At 61.0% G+C, this 20,077-nt stretch overlaps 1 protein-coding gene across 1 annotated transcript; it reads right to left on the minus strand.

Annotated features, from left to right (window-relative positions):
* Positions 1 to 312: 312 nt before the first annotated feature.
* FADS6 (fatty acid desaturase 6) lies at positions 313 to 12,215 on the minus strand. Its single transcript, XM_045836853.1, has 6 exons — positions 11,972 to 12,215; positions 11,170 to 11,336; positions 5,043 to 5,223; positions 4,248 to 4,435; positions 3,189 to 3,368; positions 313 to 2,394 (listed from the first exon to the last, which is right to left on the minus strand). Exons 1-6 carry the CDS (start codon positions 12,132 to 12,134, stop codon positions 2,245 to 2,247), a joined length of 1,029 nt encoding a protein of 342 aa, XP_045692809.1. The 5' UTR covers positions 12,135 to 12,215; the 3' UTR covers positions 313 to 2,244.
* Between the last annotated feature and the right edge of the window lie 7,862 nt (positions 12,216 to 20,077).

The raw sequence follows: 20,077 nt of genomic DNA on the forward strand, positions 1-20,077 counted from the left end.
AAAAAAATGTGCTCTAAGTTTTGAATACATGTTAGCTATCATCGTCAATGTTACCGCCTCTCGTACACCCGTGCGCAGTAGATCTTAGGTCGCTGCAGAGCCCTCAGAGGGCTTCATACCCTCCTGTCCCCTCCCCTCGCCTCGCAAGCCCCGTGCGTCCCAGTCCACGTTCTCGGAGTGACAGAGAATCCAGTCTCCGAGTAATCCAAGCGACTCGCCCCAGCTGCCTGTGGCACAGCCAAGTCTGGGACCAGGGCCTCCAGCGGCTGCCCGCTCGCACTCAGGCCCGGATCGATAACAGTGACTCACTGATTTTTGTATTAGGATGGTTTTAATCACGAGGCGGGACGATGCCATGGGGCCTTTTCTGACGCTGCATTTTTCATGTGGAGAGCTGGCCATTTGATTAGTCCCGCTCACAGGTCTGAAGGCCATGTCTGAGCTCCGGATGCACTTTGGAAGAGCAGCGGGAAGGCACAGGAGGCTGGGGAGGCTGCCCAGCCTGCCTGGGTCCGAGGGGCTGCTGGGATTCAAACTGTGCTCCGTCAGTCAGCCTCCCAGGGGGCACGGGTGGCTCCCTTAAAAGTGCTGACCTCGGAGAGTTTAAGGAAGGGACTTTGTACAGAGATGACAGCAGCATTAAGGGACCATGCAGGCTGTAGCTGCAGGAGAGGGTGTGACAGGGGCTGTGGCCTTGGGCCAAGGACGGCAGGGAGGAGAGGAGTGGGGAAAAGGGTCCGGAGGGGCACATGGCAGCGCCCACCAGAGCCACCTAAGGCCACGCCGGAGAAGGGCTCTCCAACAGGACCAGGCTTAGAGAAGGCCTTCCACCCGCCATCTGCCCCTCTGCCCTGTCCCATTTGCTGGCCTCTCCTCATCAGGGTCGGCAGGCCCTCACCCCTGCAAGGACTTCACTGGAAAGAAGGCACCTGTGTGCTCAGAAGGCGACTGTGCGTGTTGTCCACCAGGGATGACCTTGCCCCCTGGGGCACACTCGTCAGTGCCTTCAGACACTCCCACTGCCACCACTCGGACGCCTGGCGCTCAGCGGGGAGAAGCTAGGGATGCTGCTACACGTCCGTCAACAAAGCATTATCTGGCCAAGCTGTCACAGCGCCGACCGAGGTGACACACCTCTGCTCTGGCCTCCGTGTCTGTCCCCCCATCAGCCTCCAGCTGGGCCCTTCCTTGCAGCCCCTCTTCCAGCACCCTCGGCAGGGCGGCCCCAGCCCCCTCTCAAGTCTGCCCGCATAGGCTGACTCGCGGTGGTGTCCCCAGCACCCTGACCTCTTCCTCGGGCTGGCGGGCTGGCGTCAGCAGCTCCCTCCCATCCCCACCCCCTCACAGGCTGTCACAGCCCAGCCCGGCCCCTGGCCTCCAGCTCTTGGCCTGCTCCTTCTCCTCCCCCTTTCCTCTCTAAGGCCAGCTGTCCCCCGGGCCCTGCGCCCCTCACCCACTCCAGCCTCAGTTTCCCTCCCAGTGATTTTTCTCTCTCTCACCTGGTAGTTCTCCCAGGTCCACCGCTAAATGACACGGAGCAAAGCAGACTCTCTGGAGCTAGCCAAGACCATGCTCAAAGCTACTCATACTCTTTCTCCCCTTCCTTCCAGAACCCAGAATGTTCTCTTTGTAAAAGAGAACACATGCACTTTGACCTTGCCGATGCCGTGGCTCTTGGGCGCTCCTGAGCCGGGGTCTGGCACAGGCTTCTCCGGCTGGGGAACTAGGAGAGTCGCCCCTGTGGTCCCTGGGGCGAGGGCTGCTTAAGGGACAGAGGCTCCGAGGGCACACAAAGAAGCAGTAGCCAAGGGTGCAACTCGCCTGGCGCCAGGGAGGCCCTAGCTGAGGGCCGGCCCTGCTCTCTCAATGCCCCCTCCTGGCCTGCCCCCTGCACAGCCCTCCTCACCCCATCACCCTCCCTCACCCCTACCAAGGCTCAGGCAGAGTGGGGGAGGAATCCAGCCGTTCACTCCTGAGACAGAGTCGGCCAGCATGCCCAGAGTCCCCAGCCACCTCTCTTCCTTTCCTCCAGACAGCCCTCAAAGCCCAGAAAAGCAAGCAGGGCAGGTGACCCTCCCGTGCGGAGCCCCCAGCATGAGCTCCCTGCCTCCCTGCCCCCCGCAGGGCCTCTGTGCTCCAGGTCTGCCCCCAGCAGCCCAGCCACACCCACGGGGGAAGGGCAAGCAGAAGCAGAAGCACTGGGCCCTGGAGGGGGGCAGCGTGGCTGTTGTGCCAGCCCGCCCCTCACTGCAGCCCCACCAGCTCCGTGATGGGCGGGGTCTGCACCATGAGCTCCTCGTAGTGACTGAGAAACAGCCAGAAGCGAGAGAGGTAGGTGTCCTCGTTGTAAGGCAGCTGCTTCTCCCGGAGGAACTGGGATACCACGGGCTTCACCTGCCAGAGGGAAAGGGAGGGGGCGGCTGAGAGGGGATGGCAGGCAGGCCCATCCGCAGGTGGGACGTTCCTCTTCCCAGCCCCAGCTCCCATCTGCCTTGCTCCAGGATGCTCTGCGGGGGCTGGGCGGCTGGAAGGATTCCCGCTTCTCCCCATCCCGGCGGGTGAGGGAAAAGCCACATACACCGGCCCCCAGCCGGGCTCCCAGCTGCATGATAGTCCACCTTGCCTCAGCTCCCTCTCGCCAGCACCTACTGTGCAGCACCTACTGTGTGCCCAGCATTTCAGATCCATTTCTCCACTTCCTGCGCAAAGCCTGTCAACATGAGCACTGCTGACTCCTCTGCCAGAACAGACCGGGAAGTTGAGGCTCACAGACGGCCAGTGACCTCACTGAGTCGCACCGCTGATAAGAAGCCCACGTGTGCCCTGGCTGGCGTAGCTCAGTGGATTGAGCGCGGCTGTGAACCAGGCATCGCAGGTTCAATTCCCAGTCAGGGCACATGCCTGGGTTGCAGGCTATGGCCCCCAGCAACTGCACATTGATGTCTCTCTCTCTCCCTCCCCCTCCCTTCGCTCTCTAAAAATAATAAATAAATAAAATCTTAAAAAAAAAAAAGAAGTCCACGTGTCTCCGATCGGAACCCCACACTCTGCTCGTACCCTGCTCGTACCCTGGGTCATCTCTCCTGCCAGCTGGGGGACTCGGTGTTCAGGCAAATACTGCAGGGTGCCCACCCTCTGCTCTCCAGCAGTCTCCTCGTCCCAGCCCCTCCGGCTCGACCCCCGCCTACCTTCAGGCACATGTGGTCGGAGAGCTTGGGGAAGAGGTGGTGCTCCACGTGGCAGCTGACGATGGAGTGGCCGAAGGCCCAGTCCAGCACGGGCAGCCGCGGCAGGTTGAGCACCCCCAGGCTCATCATGTGGATCCGCCGCGGCTTCTTGTCCCGGGAGAACATGGGCAGCCCGATGTGCTGTGACAGACGCGTGGGTCACGGCCCGAGCCGGTCCCACGCCTCCCACCCTGCCCCGGGTGTCTTCACGGAGCACTCAGGGGTCCGTGGGTCCTCGTGCCCCCACTCCCGTGGACCTGGTAGAGGCGTGAGGGGGCTGGGCCCCAAGCACGTCTCGTCCGTCTCTGGGCCTCCCTCCCCACCTGTGCAGTGAGGGGCTTGGCCCGGGGGCCCCTCGGGCCCCAGGGGCTCTCAGCACCCACTGTTCACGCTCATGTCACTGTCTGGGCTTCATCCTGGAGAGGCCCTGTTCTGCTGCTGTCGCCAATCAGAATCCTGCTTGTCCTTCAAGGTCAAGCTCACGTAGCTGCAAATATTTTTTTCGTCCAACAGGTTTGCATAAATGCCTCCCCTGCCAGGCACCGCCCTAAGTCTGAGGGATGTGAAGTGGACGGAGCTTCCATTCTAGCACCTCGGGCCGAGGGCCACCCCTGGGGTTCTGTCACCCAGGCGGCTGAGGTGAGTGCTGGGAAGGGGCCGCAGGCCCCCGGCCCGGGGAACGGGGGCCTTTGTACCGTGCGCTGAGCCCTGCCCTTCCAGCTCCTCTGTCTGCCCGCCTCCTGGCCGGTGCTGGGGCTCTGTGATGGTCCCCATGCCCCTTCCCGGGGGGTTGTCACAGTGTCCCCACAGGGCTTAAGCAAGTGCCCTGTGCACAGAAGGTTCTTCACAAACCTTCAGTCCCCATGTGAGTGGCAGCCAGTGTTGAAAAGCAGCAAATTCCTCCCCTGAGACCCAAACTCTCTGCAAGGACCCACGGAGAGAAAGTGGAGGGCTGGGTGGGAGGAGGGTGGGGGGTGCCTGCTCAGGTGGAGAACGCGCCCCCGGCCCCCAGCGCCTCACCTGGAAGATGTTGATGTGGAGGTAAGGGTGGGCCAGCAGCGACCTGGTGCTCAGCATGCAGACCAGGGCTGAGCCGGGGCTCCGGAAGCCGGACACGTTCAGGAGCAGCCAGTAATGAGAGTAAAGGCCCAGGGAGATCAGGCCCAGCGTCCACAGAGCAGCCCTGGGCTTCACCTTCCTCAGCCGCTCTGCCGGAAGGGGCAAGAAATACAGTGGGGGGCGGGCGAGGTTCAGATCCGTACGCTGGTTCCCCGGTGGCTCAGCGGTGCTAGCTAGGGGGGTCTAGTGTGTTCATGCACACGCAGCCCTGGAAAGTGGATTCACCCACGTTGTGGGTGAGCCAATGGAGCATTAAGCAACTTGACCAACGTCACACTGGTAGGAAGTGGCGGCGTGGGGCTTGAACCCAGGTCCGGCTCCTGCTCCTTCCACCGTACGATTTGCTCCTGTGGCATTAAAAATTCTAACGTGCTATGCAGCACGAGGCGTTTACAAAGTATTTTTCCATCCATGACCTCGCACTGCTTTCCCATCGCACCCGAGGAGCAGGCGAGAGCCTGAGGCTCAGAGAGGCCAAGTAAGCCACCTGTGGTCACTACCCAGACTTGGCCCTGGGTCTGAGGCTCTTTCCACCCTGCCTGGCCGTCTCAGAAAGTTTCTGTCTTCCCTCGGGGCTCCTTGCTTCCTCCGCAGGCAGCCTCCGGGGCAGGGGGAGGAGGGGAGGAAGAGAAGGGCGAGCAGCCCTGTGCAGAGACCCGGCCCGGCCCCGGCCCGCCCCAGCCCCAGCGCACTCACCGACAGCCACCAGAGGGGTCAGGACGGGAATGGAGAGAGGGGCGAGGAACATGTAGACGTAGCGGTTGAGGCGAGGCACCTTCCAGGTGCTCGAGTCCCCCAGGCCCAGCACGTTGGTGTAGCCGTGGTGCATCTTGACGTGCCCGTGCCTGGCGTCCTCTGCGGGGAAGGCCGTGCACACCTACCGGAGGGGCCAGAAAGGGCACCGGGGTCCACGCCAGCCCAGTCAGGCAAAGCGGGACCTTTGGCAGCCTCAAGCACACTTCCAGTCCAGGGCCTTACTGCCTGACTCACACCCCCAGCTCATTAGTCCTGACCATCAACTCTCGGGTGTCGGTGGCCACAGAGTGGCAGCCGGTCAAAGCGGCCACGTCCACTTGGCACGGGGCTGCAAAGCACTAGGGAGCCAGCGGCCAGCTCCACCCCCATTGCCATTCTGCCCCTGACCATCCGGAAAAGCCTGCAGGCCCGAGAGGACTGGACACACTGCAGGTCGAGTCCCTGGCACCAGGCTACGATCCTTTTGTGTTTCCGAGAGAAACACCTATACCTTCGTAGCATTGCTCTGCATCCTGAGCCTGCAGCTGGAAGGGCGGGGTGTGTCAGTGGTCCGGAGGTGAAGACAGGCCACCTCCCAAACTGTCCAGGAGGGTGGCCCCTGGGGTGAGGGTGCCGAGAGCCAGCGTCTCCCTAGGGGCGGCTCTTCCATGGCATTCTCGGGGTTCTCCATAGCTGGTCCCGAGCAGCAGCTCTCTGACTCTGGGGCCAGTCATCTGGTTGCAAAGAGGGGCTAAGGCGTTCCTTATGCAGATACATGCAAATGAGCATGCAGGCATCGGCCTCTTGCAATATTTTTACCCAGGCCAGGAGATTTGCTAATTGTATTGGAGACGCGGCCTGCCCGTTTCCGGGAGAACAGGAAGAGAAGGGCTTTCCGATGCCAATCACCGGGAGCCCTTCACAGAGAGCAGAGGCCAGTACTCAGCGTTCTGCCCTTCACATACGTGACTTGTTGACCTTCCAAGCCCAGGGGTCAGTGGTGGAGTCATCCACAGTTGACAGAGGCAGAAACCGAGATACAGAGAGGCCCTGTGGCCACCCCAGGTCACTCAGCCAGCTAGGTAACAGGGGCGGAATTTGAACCCGGCTTTCATCCAAGGTAAAAGCCATAAGGCCCCTGCAGCGGAGGCGGGTCCAGGAGAAGACAAAAGATAACAAAGGCCACCTCCCTCCCCCTCTGTGCCCAGAGACTTCCTCCTTTGGAACGAAATGAGGATGAAAGGTCACCAGAAGCTCTATCTAAAGGACGCTGAGGAGCACGGTTCATAATGTCACAACAGCAGTTTCACAACAGACAGGGCACAGGGCCCTCCGAGAAGGCAGAGGGCAGGAAGGTACATGCTTATTCAGCACCTGTGGAGTGGCTGCGGAGATCCCACAGGACCAGCCGCTTTGCTCTGGGGTGACGTAACCCCTGGGGGTGGGATTTGCTGTTTCTGTAACCTTGTACATGGACAGAACCTGGGGAAGGCTGCAGAAGGTGGGCAGGCAACGTGTTGGCTGAAGCAACGACTCTTCCTGGCCTGCTGGTCTCCGAGGACCTGCCTGCTGAGAGCACACGCCCGCTGGGGCTCCTGGGTAGGCTGAGTTAGTGGTAGCAGCCTTTGGCGGTGGGCACGAGGGGGCCGCAGCCGGGGTCTGTCCGGATGGCCTGAGATCAGCCTGCCTGGGCGCAGGCAAGGGTGTGTCTTGAACCTCACGGTCTATCCCAGTAACTGGAAAGGGCTGCTGTTTGTAACCGCTCCTTCCGCGTCCTCCTGCTCCAGGGCCAACCCTCTGTGCATTGCTTCTTTCCTCCAGCAACGCCAGCTGGATCGTCGATAAATCAATGAGTAAGTGTCGGCGAGGCCGTGGAGAAAGTGGAACCCGCGGGCACTGCTGGTGGGACTGCAGGTCGGTGCAGCCAGCACGGAAAACAGTAGGGGGGCACCTCAAACATTAAAAATAGGGCTGCCGTAGGATCCCGCCAGTGGGACTGCTGGGTATTCATCCGCAGACAGCAACAACACTAACTTGAAAACAGTATACGCGTCCCTCTGTTCACTGCAATGGAATGTGACTCAGCCACAAAAAAGAATGAACTCTCGCATCTGCACCAACATGGAGGGACCGAGGGGGCGCTATGCGTAGTGAAATAAGTCGGAGGGACAAGCACTGTGTGATCTCACTGACACGTGGAACCTAAAAAACCACGACGAATAAACAGCACAGACACAGACTCATGGACACAGCGGTGGCTGCCGAAGGGGAGGAGGGAGGAGGAGGAAGGAGGAGACGTCAGCCGTCGGCCCCGTGACCAGGCTGGGTTTCCTCCTGGCGCAAGCTCTGCAGCGCCTCCCAGAGCGGAAGCTGATCGCACTCGGGGCAGCCGCGTCAGGGACCACGGAGCCTGAACCAGACCCTCGGGGGCCAGGCTCTCGGCCAGGCTCCCAGCCACGTGCCCAGACGTGAGGGTGCGCGGGAGACGGGCTCCCTGCGCGGTGCGTCGCGTGTGATGTGTGACGCAGGACACACTCAGCCCGCATACGATTTGCCCTTTTATATGAACACGAGCAGGTTGGAGGCTCTTTCTATAACGCTGGAATTCTCACTCCTGTCGAGATGTTCTCGGGTGGGTGCAGGCGAGAAGAGGAGACTGCACGCAGATGACGGCATCTGGTTAGATTCTGCGGCCCCCTCAGGCATTATGCTGTTTCCCGGTCTGTGCCGCTGACTGTGCGTCTGTCTGCTCCCCGTGAAACCGCCGTCCTGCGCTGGGCCCGGCCAGCCCTGTCCCGGCAGCGCCCCCTCCGGACTCTGTCCCTCCTGCCCCGGGCTTCTCAGCCTGGGCACTCTTGACATTTGGGGCCGGGTCATTCTGCATTCCCAGAGCCCGTCCCCGTGCAGCGTAGGACGGTTAGCAGCATCCGTGGTCTCCACCCACTGGATGCCAGTAACGTGCACGCACACACACCAGCTGTGATAGCCAAAAAGGTCTGCCGACGTGCCGGGGTCCCCGAGCCCCCCACCTCAGTGCTCACAGCCTCCGCGCCTGCTGGTGGACGCACCCGCAGGTGCTCCCCGCCCCGCGCCCAGCCCCGCCACGGACCAGCTGAGCGGCCTTGAGCGAGCGACTTAACCTCCCAGACCGACCAGTGTCTCCTCGTGCACAAAGCCATGATTAGCTAATCATGGCTTTGACCTCGCAAAGGAGGTGTGGCTATTAAATGAGCTAATGTGTGTCAAGTACACAGGAAGCAGCCACAAAGTGTCAGGTGGTATAGTAATCAGGATTTTTATGACTTTGATGCCATTGGCGTGTCTGTATCCCCCACTTGACTCCGAGCCCCTGGGGAACTGGACATGCGCCTTACTCAGGCTGTGTCCTCAGCACCCGGTGGAGGGCTGGGGGGAGCAGAAGCTCCATGACGGCGAGAGCGCTGCTCAGCCACCGCCCACTCAAGCTCCACAGACACCTTCTCAGCCCCCAAACATCCCCGCCCAACCTGCTGGGCGGCCCCTCCCCCTGGAAGCAACCCCGCCTCATTCTCTCTAAGCAGCCCTCCAGGGGCGTCAGCCTGGCCTCACTCCCCACCAGGGGCGCCGCCACCAGGAGCCAGGCTCACGGACCCACGGGCTCGGCCTTGAGGAAGCCACACGAAAGCTGGGGGTGGGGGGGCAAAGGGCTGCTTCCCAGGGGTGTGGGAGCCTGCATAGTAGTCTGGGAAATGGCGTGGAACGACGCACAGGTGCACACCTGTGCCAGGTAGAGGGTGCACTGGACTGCTTATCCTGTTTTTGCAACACCCTGTGGATCTGTAATTATTTTCAAAATAAATATTTTTTTTTCATAAAAACATGTTATGGGGTACAGATCTGAGTTTGCCCCATAATCGAACTTTTTAAAATAAAAAGCAAAGTCACGGCTGAGCCTGTGCAGTCTTAACACCTCTCAGGGCTCAGGTGCAGGAAAGCAGAGAGCAGGTCAGAGAGACAGCCCTGAGGGTGATGGCCCAGCTGAACTCGTGGGAAGAGAACATTCCAGAACGATGGGCCGGCCGGGCCTCTCGGCTCTGTTTCCACCACCACACAGGACTTGAACGAAGGTGAGGGTGTCCCCTGGTGACACGCCCTCCTGGGGGCAGAGCTGGCCTGTGCGCCCTGTGGCCCAGCTGTGACTTGCCCCCCAGGGGCACAAAGCCAGCTGTGGAGGGGGGCTTGGAGCTGACCCAGTGGAGCAGCCTGTTCCCTCTGACCCCCAACAGCACCCTGGCTGTGAGTGGCCTGCAGCGTTGGGGCGGGGGGGGGGGGCCGTCTCTAAAGCCCTCTGATTTCAGGAGCCAACCCTTCCCAAACTTCAGTACCGAAACCAGGGCGGCCCTGCCCCCCACCTTACTGCAGCCCTTCACTGGCAGGCCCCAAGAATATAGCAGCCCCTGTGGCATCACTCCGGACAGGGAGGGGCAGGTGCTCTTGCAGGGGGAGGTCAGGGTTATCTGTGGGCTGGAAGGAGGGTCAGAGCTACGCCAGTAGGAAGACTGGAACGGTCTCAGGAAGACCGGAAGTGGGTCTTCAGAGGCAGGTCCGTGCGGGCGTGGGGAGGCGTGCATGACTGGGGACACTTCTGCAGAGACACAACAACCTGGAGTGTCACCGGCCCCTCCATCCTGCTTGCTCCTCCCCCCAGAGCCAGTGGGTCAGAGAGGGGAGGTCTTTGCCCACCCCAGCTGCGGCCAGCAGACCCTGACACAGGCCCGGCGCACGCTGGGTGCCCCAGGAAAGCCCGGGAGACTCGGCTGACACCTACGGCTGTGGACTGGAGGACTGGACTATTCTACTGTGACAGGGTCTCCTGAAGGTCAAGGCTGAGGGAGAGTGCAGGACCCAACAAGAAGGGGGTCCCGGGCAGCAAGAGCATGTCCTCTGTGCAACGCCGAGAGCAGGTTGGGGGGCCAGCGCCACCGCCCACGGACCCTAAACACGCACACTCACGCACGCACACAGTTCTGTCGGCTTTGCGCAACTGTATCCACCTTTCAGTTAGAAACAAACAATACTGACAAACACCAGAGGCTGCTGCTAACCCTTTCCTTGCTGCTGACTGCATGTTCCCTGGGGAGGGAAAAGGAAAACAAAGCTAACACTCATGGAGCCTGGAAGAGCCAGGCCCCAGCCCCACACTGAATCCTGGGGCCGGCTTCGCGGGGGGGAGGTGGTGCGGTTATTCCTGCTTGTTAGCTCACGACGCTCACACTCGCACAACAACGTGCTGAGTCAACACGCGGGGCTGGGACTCCAGCACAGGAGCCAGGAGCCAGGAGCTCAGCTCCAAAGGCTGCGCCCTGCCCCTCCCCCTGCCTGGCTGGCCCCGTGAGGATCCACCTGGAGGAGAGAGGGGAGGGAACCAGCTCCGCAGAGGGACCAGGGAGGGACCAGAGAGAGGGGCAACCCGGCCAGACACCTCTGCCTCCCTGGCCTTGCTTGTGGGCTCCAAGGCTGAGACCGATGGGGCGGGGTGGGAGGAGTGGGGCGCAGGGTCAGGAGAGGGGAGGGTCCTTCCTGAAGCAGACTTGTGGGGCGGGGGGCGCAACGAGAAGCCGCCTCAGGATAGCTCGGCCACCGCCAGGCACCAGCGGGGCGCACGCTCCAGGGCTGGGGCCCTGCGACACCCGCCACCTGCTCCCCGCCCCCTTCTGCCTGTGGCTTACATTTCAAACCCTGATTCCAAAACCAGGAGGCACGGGGGTCCTGGTCGGAGGAGGAAGTTCTGTCACCTCCTGGGCCGACACTGCAGAGGTGAGTGGGCGCCCCCAGGAGAAACGGGGGCGCCCGGGCGGAGTCCACTGCCATGGGTGCATGCTCACGCACCCCTCGTGCGGCTCTCTGCCCCCAGGGGCCACCACCCTCAGCGGCACACCCAGACACACGCACTACAGTGCATGCTGCACGCTTGGATGCACACCCCAACAGACGCACGCATCCTGGCGTGCGTGCTGCACACACCTGCATGCTGGCCCGGAGCCATGAGGTGGCCCACCCGGCACCAGCAGCCACCCCTGCCCCCACCCCCGCCCCTGCCCAGGCTCACCTCCACGAAGAAGTGTGCCCAGATCTTGCTCCAGCTTTTGGACTCGGTGAGGGCGCCGTGCGTGGCCAGGTGGCTGCCCTTGACAGTGAGCGTGTAGTGGCACACGCCCAGGATGGCGATGCCCAGGGCGAAGACCAGGACATGGTCGGAGCTCAGGCACAGGAACCCTGCAGGGCGAGCAGGGCAGGGTCTCTCTCTGGCTTCTGGAGACCTGGGCTCAGACACCCCCTCCCGGCCCCCGGAAGCCCAGACCAGAGGGGGTCCAGCTCTGGGGGCTGCCACAAGCAGCGGTGGGCGGGTCCCACTATGGCCTGGGGTGGGGGTGGGGGGGCTCGCTCTACAGGACAAAACAGAGCCCCTTCGCTCCTCGAGGGGGTTCCAGGAGTCTTGGTTCTGGGCCCTAGCCAAGGCAGTGACCTCTGGGCATTGTGGGGGGGTCCAGGCCAGGAGAGGTCCAGGAAAACAGTCGCCCCCCTCCTCCCCCCATCCCTGGTGGCCCCACGGAACACCCTTCCCCTGCCGCAGGCCACCTCCTCCCTCCCAGCCTCTCTGAGACCCTTCTCAGCTTCGCCCTCCTCTGCCCTTCGTGCCAGCCCTCCTCTCCCTGCAGCACCCACGTCCTCTGGCGACACAGGGCAGGACACTCCAACCAGACTTTCAGTTTGGGGTGTGACTCTGCATGCTGGGGTCCCGGGCCGACAGCATCTCCCCAGCTCCACCCTCCCCTGCAGCCCTCTTCGTCCCCTCCCCCGCACCCCCTGCCCGGTCCAGCCTCCCGTCTCCCGGTCCCCGTGTCCCTCACCAGGCGGCAAGGAGAGGAGGCTGAGGGCGAGGATGGCGCAATCCACGCCGTGGCGCTCCCACCACGAGCTCGCCCTCACCACGTCCTGGACCCGCGCCTGCAGCTCGCCCAGCAGCGCCTCGGCCCCTGCGCTCCCTTGCGGTGCTCCGCGCGCCGTTTCCATGGGGCCCGGCCAGGGACCACTCCGGACGCCCCGGAGTGTGTGCGGCACCCGCACACCCGGAGAGGCGCGGAGAAGCGCGGGGGCGGGCCAGGGCGGAGTCAGGCGCCGGGCACCCGCCCCCGGTGCGAAGGTTCGCGCTGGGCACCGAGGGCCTCTGGACCCTGGAGCGAGGACCAGCCCAGAGCAGAGGCGACAAGGTGGCCGAGGACGCACTCGGATACCCCTCAGGGCCCCTGACCGCCTAACCTCCAACAGCTCCCTGTGCCCTCACCCTGCTGGGTTTGTGGCAGCGTTTTGACCCCATAGCCTGAGCATTTTCCTCAGGAGCCCTGGCTGAGGGGTGCGCCACAGAGGGGAGGCTCCCCAGTCCAGCGACCCTGGGCTCACAGGGTCATCTGTAGAGAAAACACATCCGGACGTCACCATTCCCCACGGGACCCCTCTGCAAGTCCCTCCGTCCAGGGTGCCCAGGCCTGGACCCAGGACCAAGGCCAGCACCAGGGCAATCAGCACCCCCAAATCTTGGGTCCCAGCCCCTTCCCAGCACCCCAGATCCCCATCCACCACTGAGGGGCACAAGCCACTGCAGCTCTGCAAACTCCCTTCCTCCCTTTTTCTGTTTCGTTTTACCTTCTCCCTAGTCTTACACTGAAGTCCCTTTTAGCATGGGGTCCAGCGCTGGTGAGGACAGCAGCATTTTCAGCGGGGTGACCTTTGGGCCGGGTGGGGGGGGGATGAGACCAGGAGGAGGAAGGGGTGGGGGTGGGGAGGCCGCTGTCAGGGACCCTAGTGACTTTGATTCCCTCTGCCTTCCTTGGTGGTTTCCTTCATGAATTCTTAGGAGATGTCCTTCCAGTTCTTTATAAAAGGGCAAGATGTTTTTACCAGGCCGGTGTTCGAAGGGGCTTACAGTCTAACAGACCAGTGCTCACCACACACGCACACACAGTCTGGCTCCCTGAAGTCACCGCTGACTTTCACACACTGATGAGGTCGTGCGATTTCTCCCCCTTCAGTGGAGGGGGGCCCAAGAGAGATGAACTAATTGCCCAGCACGCACCCCACGGCTCTTGCAGGACAGGACCAGAGCTTGAACCCGGGGCGTCTCTCCCAGGCCCAGTGGTCTGCTGTTTCTATCGGAGATTTTCAAGGCAGACAAGGGAGCGGTGCCCTCCCCTCTCCCTAGCCCACCTTTGAGCCTTTTGGATGCCCTAGAATTTTCAGGGAAAGAGTCTGTACAATTTTAAAAGTCAAATTAGCCCTGGCCGGCATAGCTCAGTGGATTGAGCGCGGGCTGTGAACCAAAGCATCGCAGGTTCCATTCCCAGTCAGGGCACATGCCTGGGTTGTAGGCCACGGCCCCCAGCAACCACACATTGATGTTTCTCTCTCTCTCTCTTTCTCCCTCCCTTCCCTCTCTAAAAATAAATAAATAAAATCTTTGGGGAAAAAATAAAAAATAAAAGTCACATTAAATGTTACTCTCATGTCATGTAAGGGTGGACTCCCGCAGCTTTTATCACATCCACTGGGGAAACTTCTAGTGCCAAGAAGCTGCCCTCCCGGCCGAGGCTCCTTCCTGGACACCTAAGGGGGCAGATGCTGGGCTGGGAGGACCCAGGAGTCCCCGTGGGGTGGGGCTCGCTGGCAGCCTTTCTGCAGAGAGGCCGGCTTCTTTTAGCACAAACGGAAACAGGTTGCGGGGTGGGGAGAGGGAGGGGAACAAGGTATTCTGGGTCCTCCAGGCGAGGGGCAGGGGTAGGTGGGGGGGTTCTCAGGGAAGGAAGGAGGGGAAGGCTGGGGCCCGTGGCTGGAGGCGGCATGGATGGTGGACCGAGAAGCTGGGGCTGGCCCTGCAGGCCTGGGAGCCGCGGTGGGCCGTGGAGCACAGGAGCGGCTGGCGTGGTGTGGCCCAGCGGAGCAGCCACTGGAGTGCGGGAGGCTGGAGACCGGGCGCCCTGGAACAACGGGGCGCCGAGGCTGTCGCTGGCAGGGGGAGGGAGGGAGGGAAGGTGGGGGTAACGCAGTCAGGAAGGCTGGAATAGACAGTCCATCGGACCCAGTGCACACCTGGCCAAGGAGCACACGGGAAGATGCTCGAAATCCTTAGTCTCTAGAGAAATGCAAACGGAAACCCCCGCGAGCGAGTCCTTCAGCCCCGAGAGAAGGGCCCGAATCCAACAGCCAGGCGACACTAAGGGCGGGCAGCCGTCCTCTCCTTTGTGGCTGACCCACGTGCACGGTGGCACAGCCCCTTCGGGAGACAGTCGGGAGGCCACTCCTTGTAAGGTCCCCGGTGGTCTCACCCGATCGCCCAGCAACCCAGCTCGCACGCAGGCATCCATCCGCGCAGCAGGGATGAAGGAGGACGCGTCTGGGGAGGGGCGTGCACCTGAATGACCACAGCCAGGTCGTCCATCGCGGCCAACCCGGAAACCGCCTACACGGCGTCCAACCTCAGGACAGCGGTCGCACAACCGAGCGTGTGCTCACACAACACGTGCCGTGAACGGAGCGGCTGGCAGCCGTGCGGACGGACCGCCGTCCCCCAGGCCGCGTGCTGAGGGAGAGAGGCCAGGCGCCCACAGTTCTTACCGCGTGATTCCATTTGCCGGGAGTTCGAGACCGGGCGGAACTAACTAACATACAGTGATAGGAGTCAGCCCCACAGTTGCCTGGGGAGGGCTGGGGGGTGGACCTTAGTGGCAAAGGCTCACGAGGAAACTTTCTGGGAGAATGGAAATGTTCTGCGTCTCGCCTGTGGTGGTGGACACGTTTGTCCAACGTCCCTGAGCTGTACATTCCAAAGGGGTGCGTTTTATCGTAGTTCGTCGTACCTCGGGAGAGCTGGTCAGAGCAAAACCAGAATGGCCAGGCAGACTCTCTTTGAAGACGGAACAAGCTGTGTTAAAGCTGGACACGTGCACAGGTAGGTGTTTATTCCACAGGAACGCAAAGGAACATACAAACACGTTCATAGCAGCAGAGCTCAGAATGGGGACACACGGGGACAGCTCAAGTGTGCCCCCCCCACCCACAGAAGAATAGATACATAAAATGCAGCATGTGCCTGCCATGGAGGTCTGTGCAGCCCAGACCTCAGGCTGGCTAACGTCACGCAGAGCACAGGCTGGTTCCACTCAGGTGAGGCCCAGCAATAGGCTCAGGATGGCCGTCGGATTCGGGGTCATCACCGGGAGGGGTTCCTGGGGCTTTCTGGGGGTTGGCAAATGTTTTGTTTCTTGATCTGGGTGCTAGTTACTCTGGAATCTGTTCAGTGTGTAACAGTTTATCCTGCTACACTGTGATGATGTGCATTTTCTGTGTGTTACATTTTGATCAGAACAGTTGCTTTATTTTTTGAATCAGTAATAGTTTTTTTCTTAGAGGTATAGATCAGCAGATAGATGGAGCCTATCCACCCAGCGCCGTGAAGTGCAGGAAAGCAGAGCGGGGCTGGCATCGGGGTTCCCTGGGCCGTGGGGGGTGGCACCTGGGCGTGGGTTTACTGAACCCTTCCCCCTACCTCTTTGCCAGCCCCTCCCGACCTCCTTCCAGTCCCTGGGCCTGCTCTCCCCTGGGCCCAGGGTCCTGCTCACAAAGGGGAGGATGCGCTATGAGGATGAAGCCTGGGATGGAAGGTTCCGGGTAGGCAGGCCCGCACCCATCCAGGCCCCCTGAGTGGCTTCTCAGAGCAGGTCCTGGGGGCCAGGCCTAGGCAGGCCCCTCCGCCGCTGCCCGCTGCTAAGGCAGGGACAGCCAGGTCTGAGAGCTGTCTACTCCTCGCAGCCACCCTCCTCCCCTCGACCTGCCTCTGCCCCCACCTAACCCCTCACCTGTCTGCATAACACTCAGCATTGGTGAAGAGCACCGCTTTGGAATCTAGCTGGTTCACTAGCTGTGTGGCCTTGGGTGAGTTACCCGACCTCTCTGAGCCTTAGTGTCCTCGTATATACTAAGAAACAGAGATTTAAAGGAGTGGGGTAACTATCAATGGGAGTTTTGATATTTTCTTCTGGACCCCCGTAGACTGTTGTGCATACCCCCACTTTGGAGACCGTGGGCCCGCAGCCTAAGGCCTAAGTTGCTCAGCTTGGCTTCTGAGGGCCTCCAGGCACAAGCCGTACCTCAGACCATGGTCCTGCTCGATCAGAGCAACGGCTCACCGACTTCCGACCCCGGTCAGGTGTTGCCCTTTCTCACGTCTGTCTTTATCCCCATGGTAATTGTTTCCCACTGCCCCTGCCCCACCATCTACCCCCGGCTGGTGTAGCTCAGCGGATTGGGCGCGGGCCTGCAAACCAAAGGGTCATCGGTTCGATTCCCAGTCAGGGCACATGCCTGGGTTATGGGCCAGGTCCCCAGCAGGGGGCGCATGAGAAGCAACCACACATTGATGTTTGTGTCCTTTTTTCCCTCCCTTCCCCTCTCTCTAAAAATAAATAAACAAAGTCTTTAAAAAAGAGTTGGGGATTAGATTCCAGAGCAGGGCACATATCTGGGTTGTGGGTTTGATACCCGATCAGAGCACGTATGGCAGGCAACCGGTCAATGTTTCTCTCTCAGAGCTCCCTCCCTTCCTCTCTTTCTAAAATCAAAGTCCAAACCCGAGACAGGTGGGCCCTCCTCCTCCCAGGCCCCAGCGGACCACGTACCCGTGGACGTACTCAAGCCAGAATGGTGTGGGGGGGGGGATGGCGTGTTAGACGGTGCTAGGTCTGTCCTCCCTGGGACCTCCAGAGTCCCCCACCCTGCCGCAGCGGTGACTCCTCCCTTCTGTGATTCAGATCTTTATTTGCTGGGGTTCACCGGGGTTAATTATTATTGTGGTTGGGGTGGGGTGGGAAGATGCCCTGCCCTGGCCCCAGGGCCCGGAGGGGGACCCTGAGAGTCTCGGGTGGGTTTGGAGACCTGGGAAGCCCCTGGGGGCACAGGGTCGCTTAGGAAGGAACCTCCTTCAGCAATGTAACCATTTCTGTGCTCTAAGCCCAGGTGGCTGCCCTTTAACCCCTTCTTGTCTTCCACCCATTCGCGCCACCCCCCAAATCATCAAAGCCCAGTGAGGTCCGGCTCCACGAGGCCAGTGGCATTATTCACAGGGGTGGGGCCGAGCCAGCTTCGGGAGAAGAAGCTTGGCCTCTGGCTCAGATCTTGGTCATCTGAGAGCGGGGCTGGCACCCTGAGATCCCCGGGCTCCAGCAGGGGGGGTCCCCATTGCCGGAGCATCTCCGCATCAGCCTCGCCTCTGAGGACCGACCCTCGGCCCGCTCCAGCTGCCTGCCACCTCCATCCTGCCTTCCCAGGCTGCCAGCGCTTCTGCAAGGACAAAGCCAGGTTGGTGATGCCCAGAGGCAGGTCGGGGAGTGAGGGGGTGAAGGAAAGGGGGGCCGGGCCAGTGCTGGGCTGCTGGAGACACGGCTGAGGCTCCCAGGGCTGTCAGTCTGTGACCCCCATGGGAAAGGAAACGGAGGTCCAGGCTACCTTCCCGAAGTACACGAGTCAGGTCTTCGAAAACCCAGAGCTGGGGCTGCTAGTAACCCAGCTGCCAACTGGGTCATCTGCTCCCTCCCTCTGAGTCAGGGCAGCACCACAGCCCAGTGTGTGAGGGACCCTGGGATATGGAATACCCTTAAGGATGGGCGCTGGGCCCGGTGGGGCCAGTGCCAGGGCTGAAGGGGAGTGGGGGCCATGAGGCGTGCACAGCACGGAGGCCAGGAACAGGGTCTGGAGCCAGGCTCTGGGCTCAGACATACCCAGGTTCCAGTTCTCGCTGTGTGACCTTGGGGAGGCCACTTGGCCTCTCTGAGCCTCAGTCTTCTGAGAGGGTGATTTGGAGTGGACGATGGATAGGACTTACTTCAACAGGTCTCTGGGGAGAGTGCCGGTGACTCCTGCAGTGCGGAAATCAGTGCGGAACACAGGGCACGTGCTGGCAGTAGATACAGTCATGACCAATGTCATCACCTATGCAGTTGGGATTATTATTGTTCCGTTGAGTATTGATCTGACTTAAATCGAACATGCATTGCTATCAAACATGATAGTAAAAAGTGGTTTCCATTTCCAGCAAGAAAAGGGCCTACACGTGCTCACTCCCTCCATTTCCCTCCCCTCCTTGCCCGTGTTTTCCACTGGGGGGGTGGGGCTGGGGTTCAGGGCCACGGTCATTCCTCCCATTTCTGCCCTGACGTCTGACCAGGCTGAGCAGCAGGTGTGGTGAGCATGGGCAGGGGAGTCTGGGGACAACCCAGCACGCCAGCTCTCTCTGCCACCGGCCCAGGGATGCCCAGGCCTGGCTGATGCCCCGGGAGCCCTCCCTGTCTCCAGATGCCTGTCCACCAGGTCCTCAGGCAGTTCCTCCAACCACTGCTGGGTGTCGAGGCCTGATCTGAGTGCCTTACGGAAAGCTCACCCTCACCACTGGCCTGCAGCGTGGGGTACGACTCTCTGCACTTGCAGACGGGAACTCCAAGACTGGGAAAGGCACGCTTGTCTGCGTGGCAGAGCCATGCATCCAACCAGGGCACGCCCTGGGGGCCCTGGCTGCCCAGAACAGTAGGTTTACTTCAGCTCCTTCCCCGCCTTCTGAGCCACTGGTCCTCCTCCCCCTCTGCCCAACCCCTCCCCCAGGGAAAGCTGTTGATAAAGTTCAGCTAGTGGCATAATGGGGACCCTGGCCAGTGAGTCCCTCTCCAGAAAAGATGCCCAGCTCCTTGGGCATCCTAGGAACAGTCTGGCTTCCCCAGGGGACCTGCCGCTGGACGGTGGCCCACTCTTGTCTAGCTGACCATTCCTTAGCCACTGGCTGGGTTCTCAGCGCCCCCTGCTGGTCAGATGAGGCTGCCTTCAGTGCCAGCTTGGGGAGCTAATGTGTTTCGTCCAGCAAGGACTCACTCGCAACTGTCTCAGTCTCACAAGGCGGCTCCCTGGGACTGCCTAGGACTGCCAAGGGCTCCTCTACTGGGTGACTGGGACCCCAGATGCAATGGGTCTGTTTCAGGCCACCAATGAGCATGAACGCTATTAACCGATGTGTACTAATTGTTGGGCAGCACGTTAAGTGCTTTAAAGCCCGCAATATCATTTTGCCCTCCTAATGACCTATAGGATTAACACTGTTTTTAGAATACATTATAATACCCATTTTACAGCTGAGAAAAGAGGCTCAGAACAGCGGGGGGGCCCATCCAAGGCCACACAGCTAGAAAGGGGCAGAGAGGGTCTGGCTGTCCAGACCTGGCTGTCTCCTGAGTCCTGCCGCCTCCCGGGCAACGCAGGCTTATCTCAGAGGAGGTGGCACGGGCGTGCGCTGGGAGAGCAGGAGTGTCATGTTGTCCCCCCCCCCCACTGGTCTAACATGGGGACAGCAGGCAGCTGGAACGACGGGAGACATCAGGACACCTGGTCCTACTATGCCCAGCTGGCTGCTCTGTGACCTTCAGCCAGTCCCTTGCCCTCTGGCCTCAGCTCACCTCCTCTGTCAAGTGACAAGCCCGTGCCACATACCGGAGAAGGCCCTTCCTGTGTCTGATTCGTCCTGCCACCCCCATCTCACCGAATCCGTAATCCCACTCATGACACAACTTCGCGGCAGTCCTGGGGCCCCGTGAGCTGCCTGAAGTTGTGCGTGAAATTGCGTATGAGTGTGTGTGTGTGAGTGTGTGTGTGTGCGCCCAGCGAGCATTCTGTGCAGGGAAGTGCCCATATTCTTACCAGATTCTAATCCCGAAAGGCTAAGCATCGTTGATTATTCCAACCTTTTAGCAAGAATGTCCCTAACCTCGATCCAAGTTTTTAGGGGAATGCGTGGAGAAAGTTGAGTCTCTAACGTGTACACTTTTTCCCTTCCCTGTGTCCGCTCAGGCTTTCTGGAGCCGCACCAGCTCCCGCGCCCCTGGCTTCCGCCCTCGGGCCACACTGACCTCGGAGGCGCCCGCCCTCAC

This window comes from Phyllostomus hastatus, unplaced genomic scaffold (genome assembly GCF_019186645.2).
Source record: "Phyllostomus hastatus isolate PE091 unplaced genomic scaffold, TTU_PhHast_1.1 phas_contig_210, whole genome shotgun sequence".
NCBI classification, from domain to species: domain Eukaryota; kingdom Metazoa; phylum Chordata; class Mammalia; order Chiroptera; family Phyllostomidae; genus Phyllostomus; species Phyllostomus hastatus.

What these genes read in the sequence shown, in the direction of transcription:
- FADS6 (XM_045836853.1), bottom strand. Translation starts at nt 12,134, where the DNA reads ATGGAAACGGCGCGCGGAGCACCGCAAGGGAGCGCAGGGGCCGAGGCG. An exon ending in CCTCCTCTCCTTGCCGCCTG is followed by an intron (nt 11,337 to 11,971) that starts GTGAGGGACACG and finishes CTCGCCCTGCAG; the next exon opens with GGTTCCTGTGCCTGAGCTCC. An exon ending in TCCACATCAACATCTTCCAG is followed by an intron (nt 3,369 to 4,247) that starts GTGAGGCGCTGG and finishes CGTCTGTCACAG; the next exon opens with CACATCGGGCTGCCCATGTT.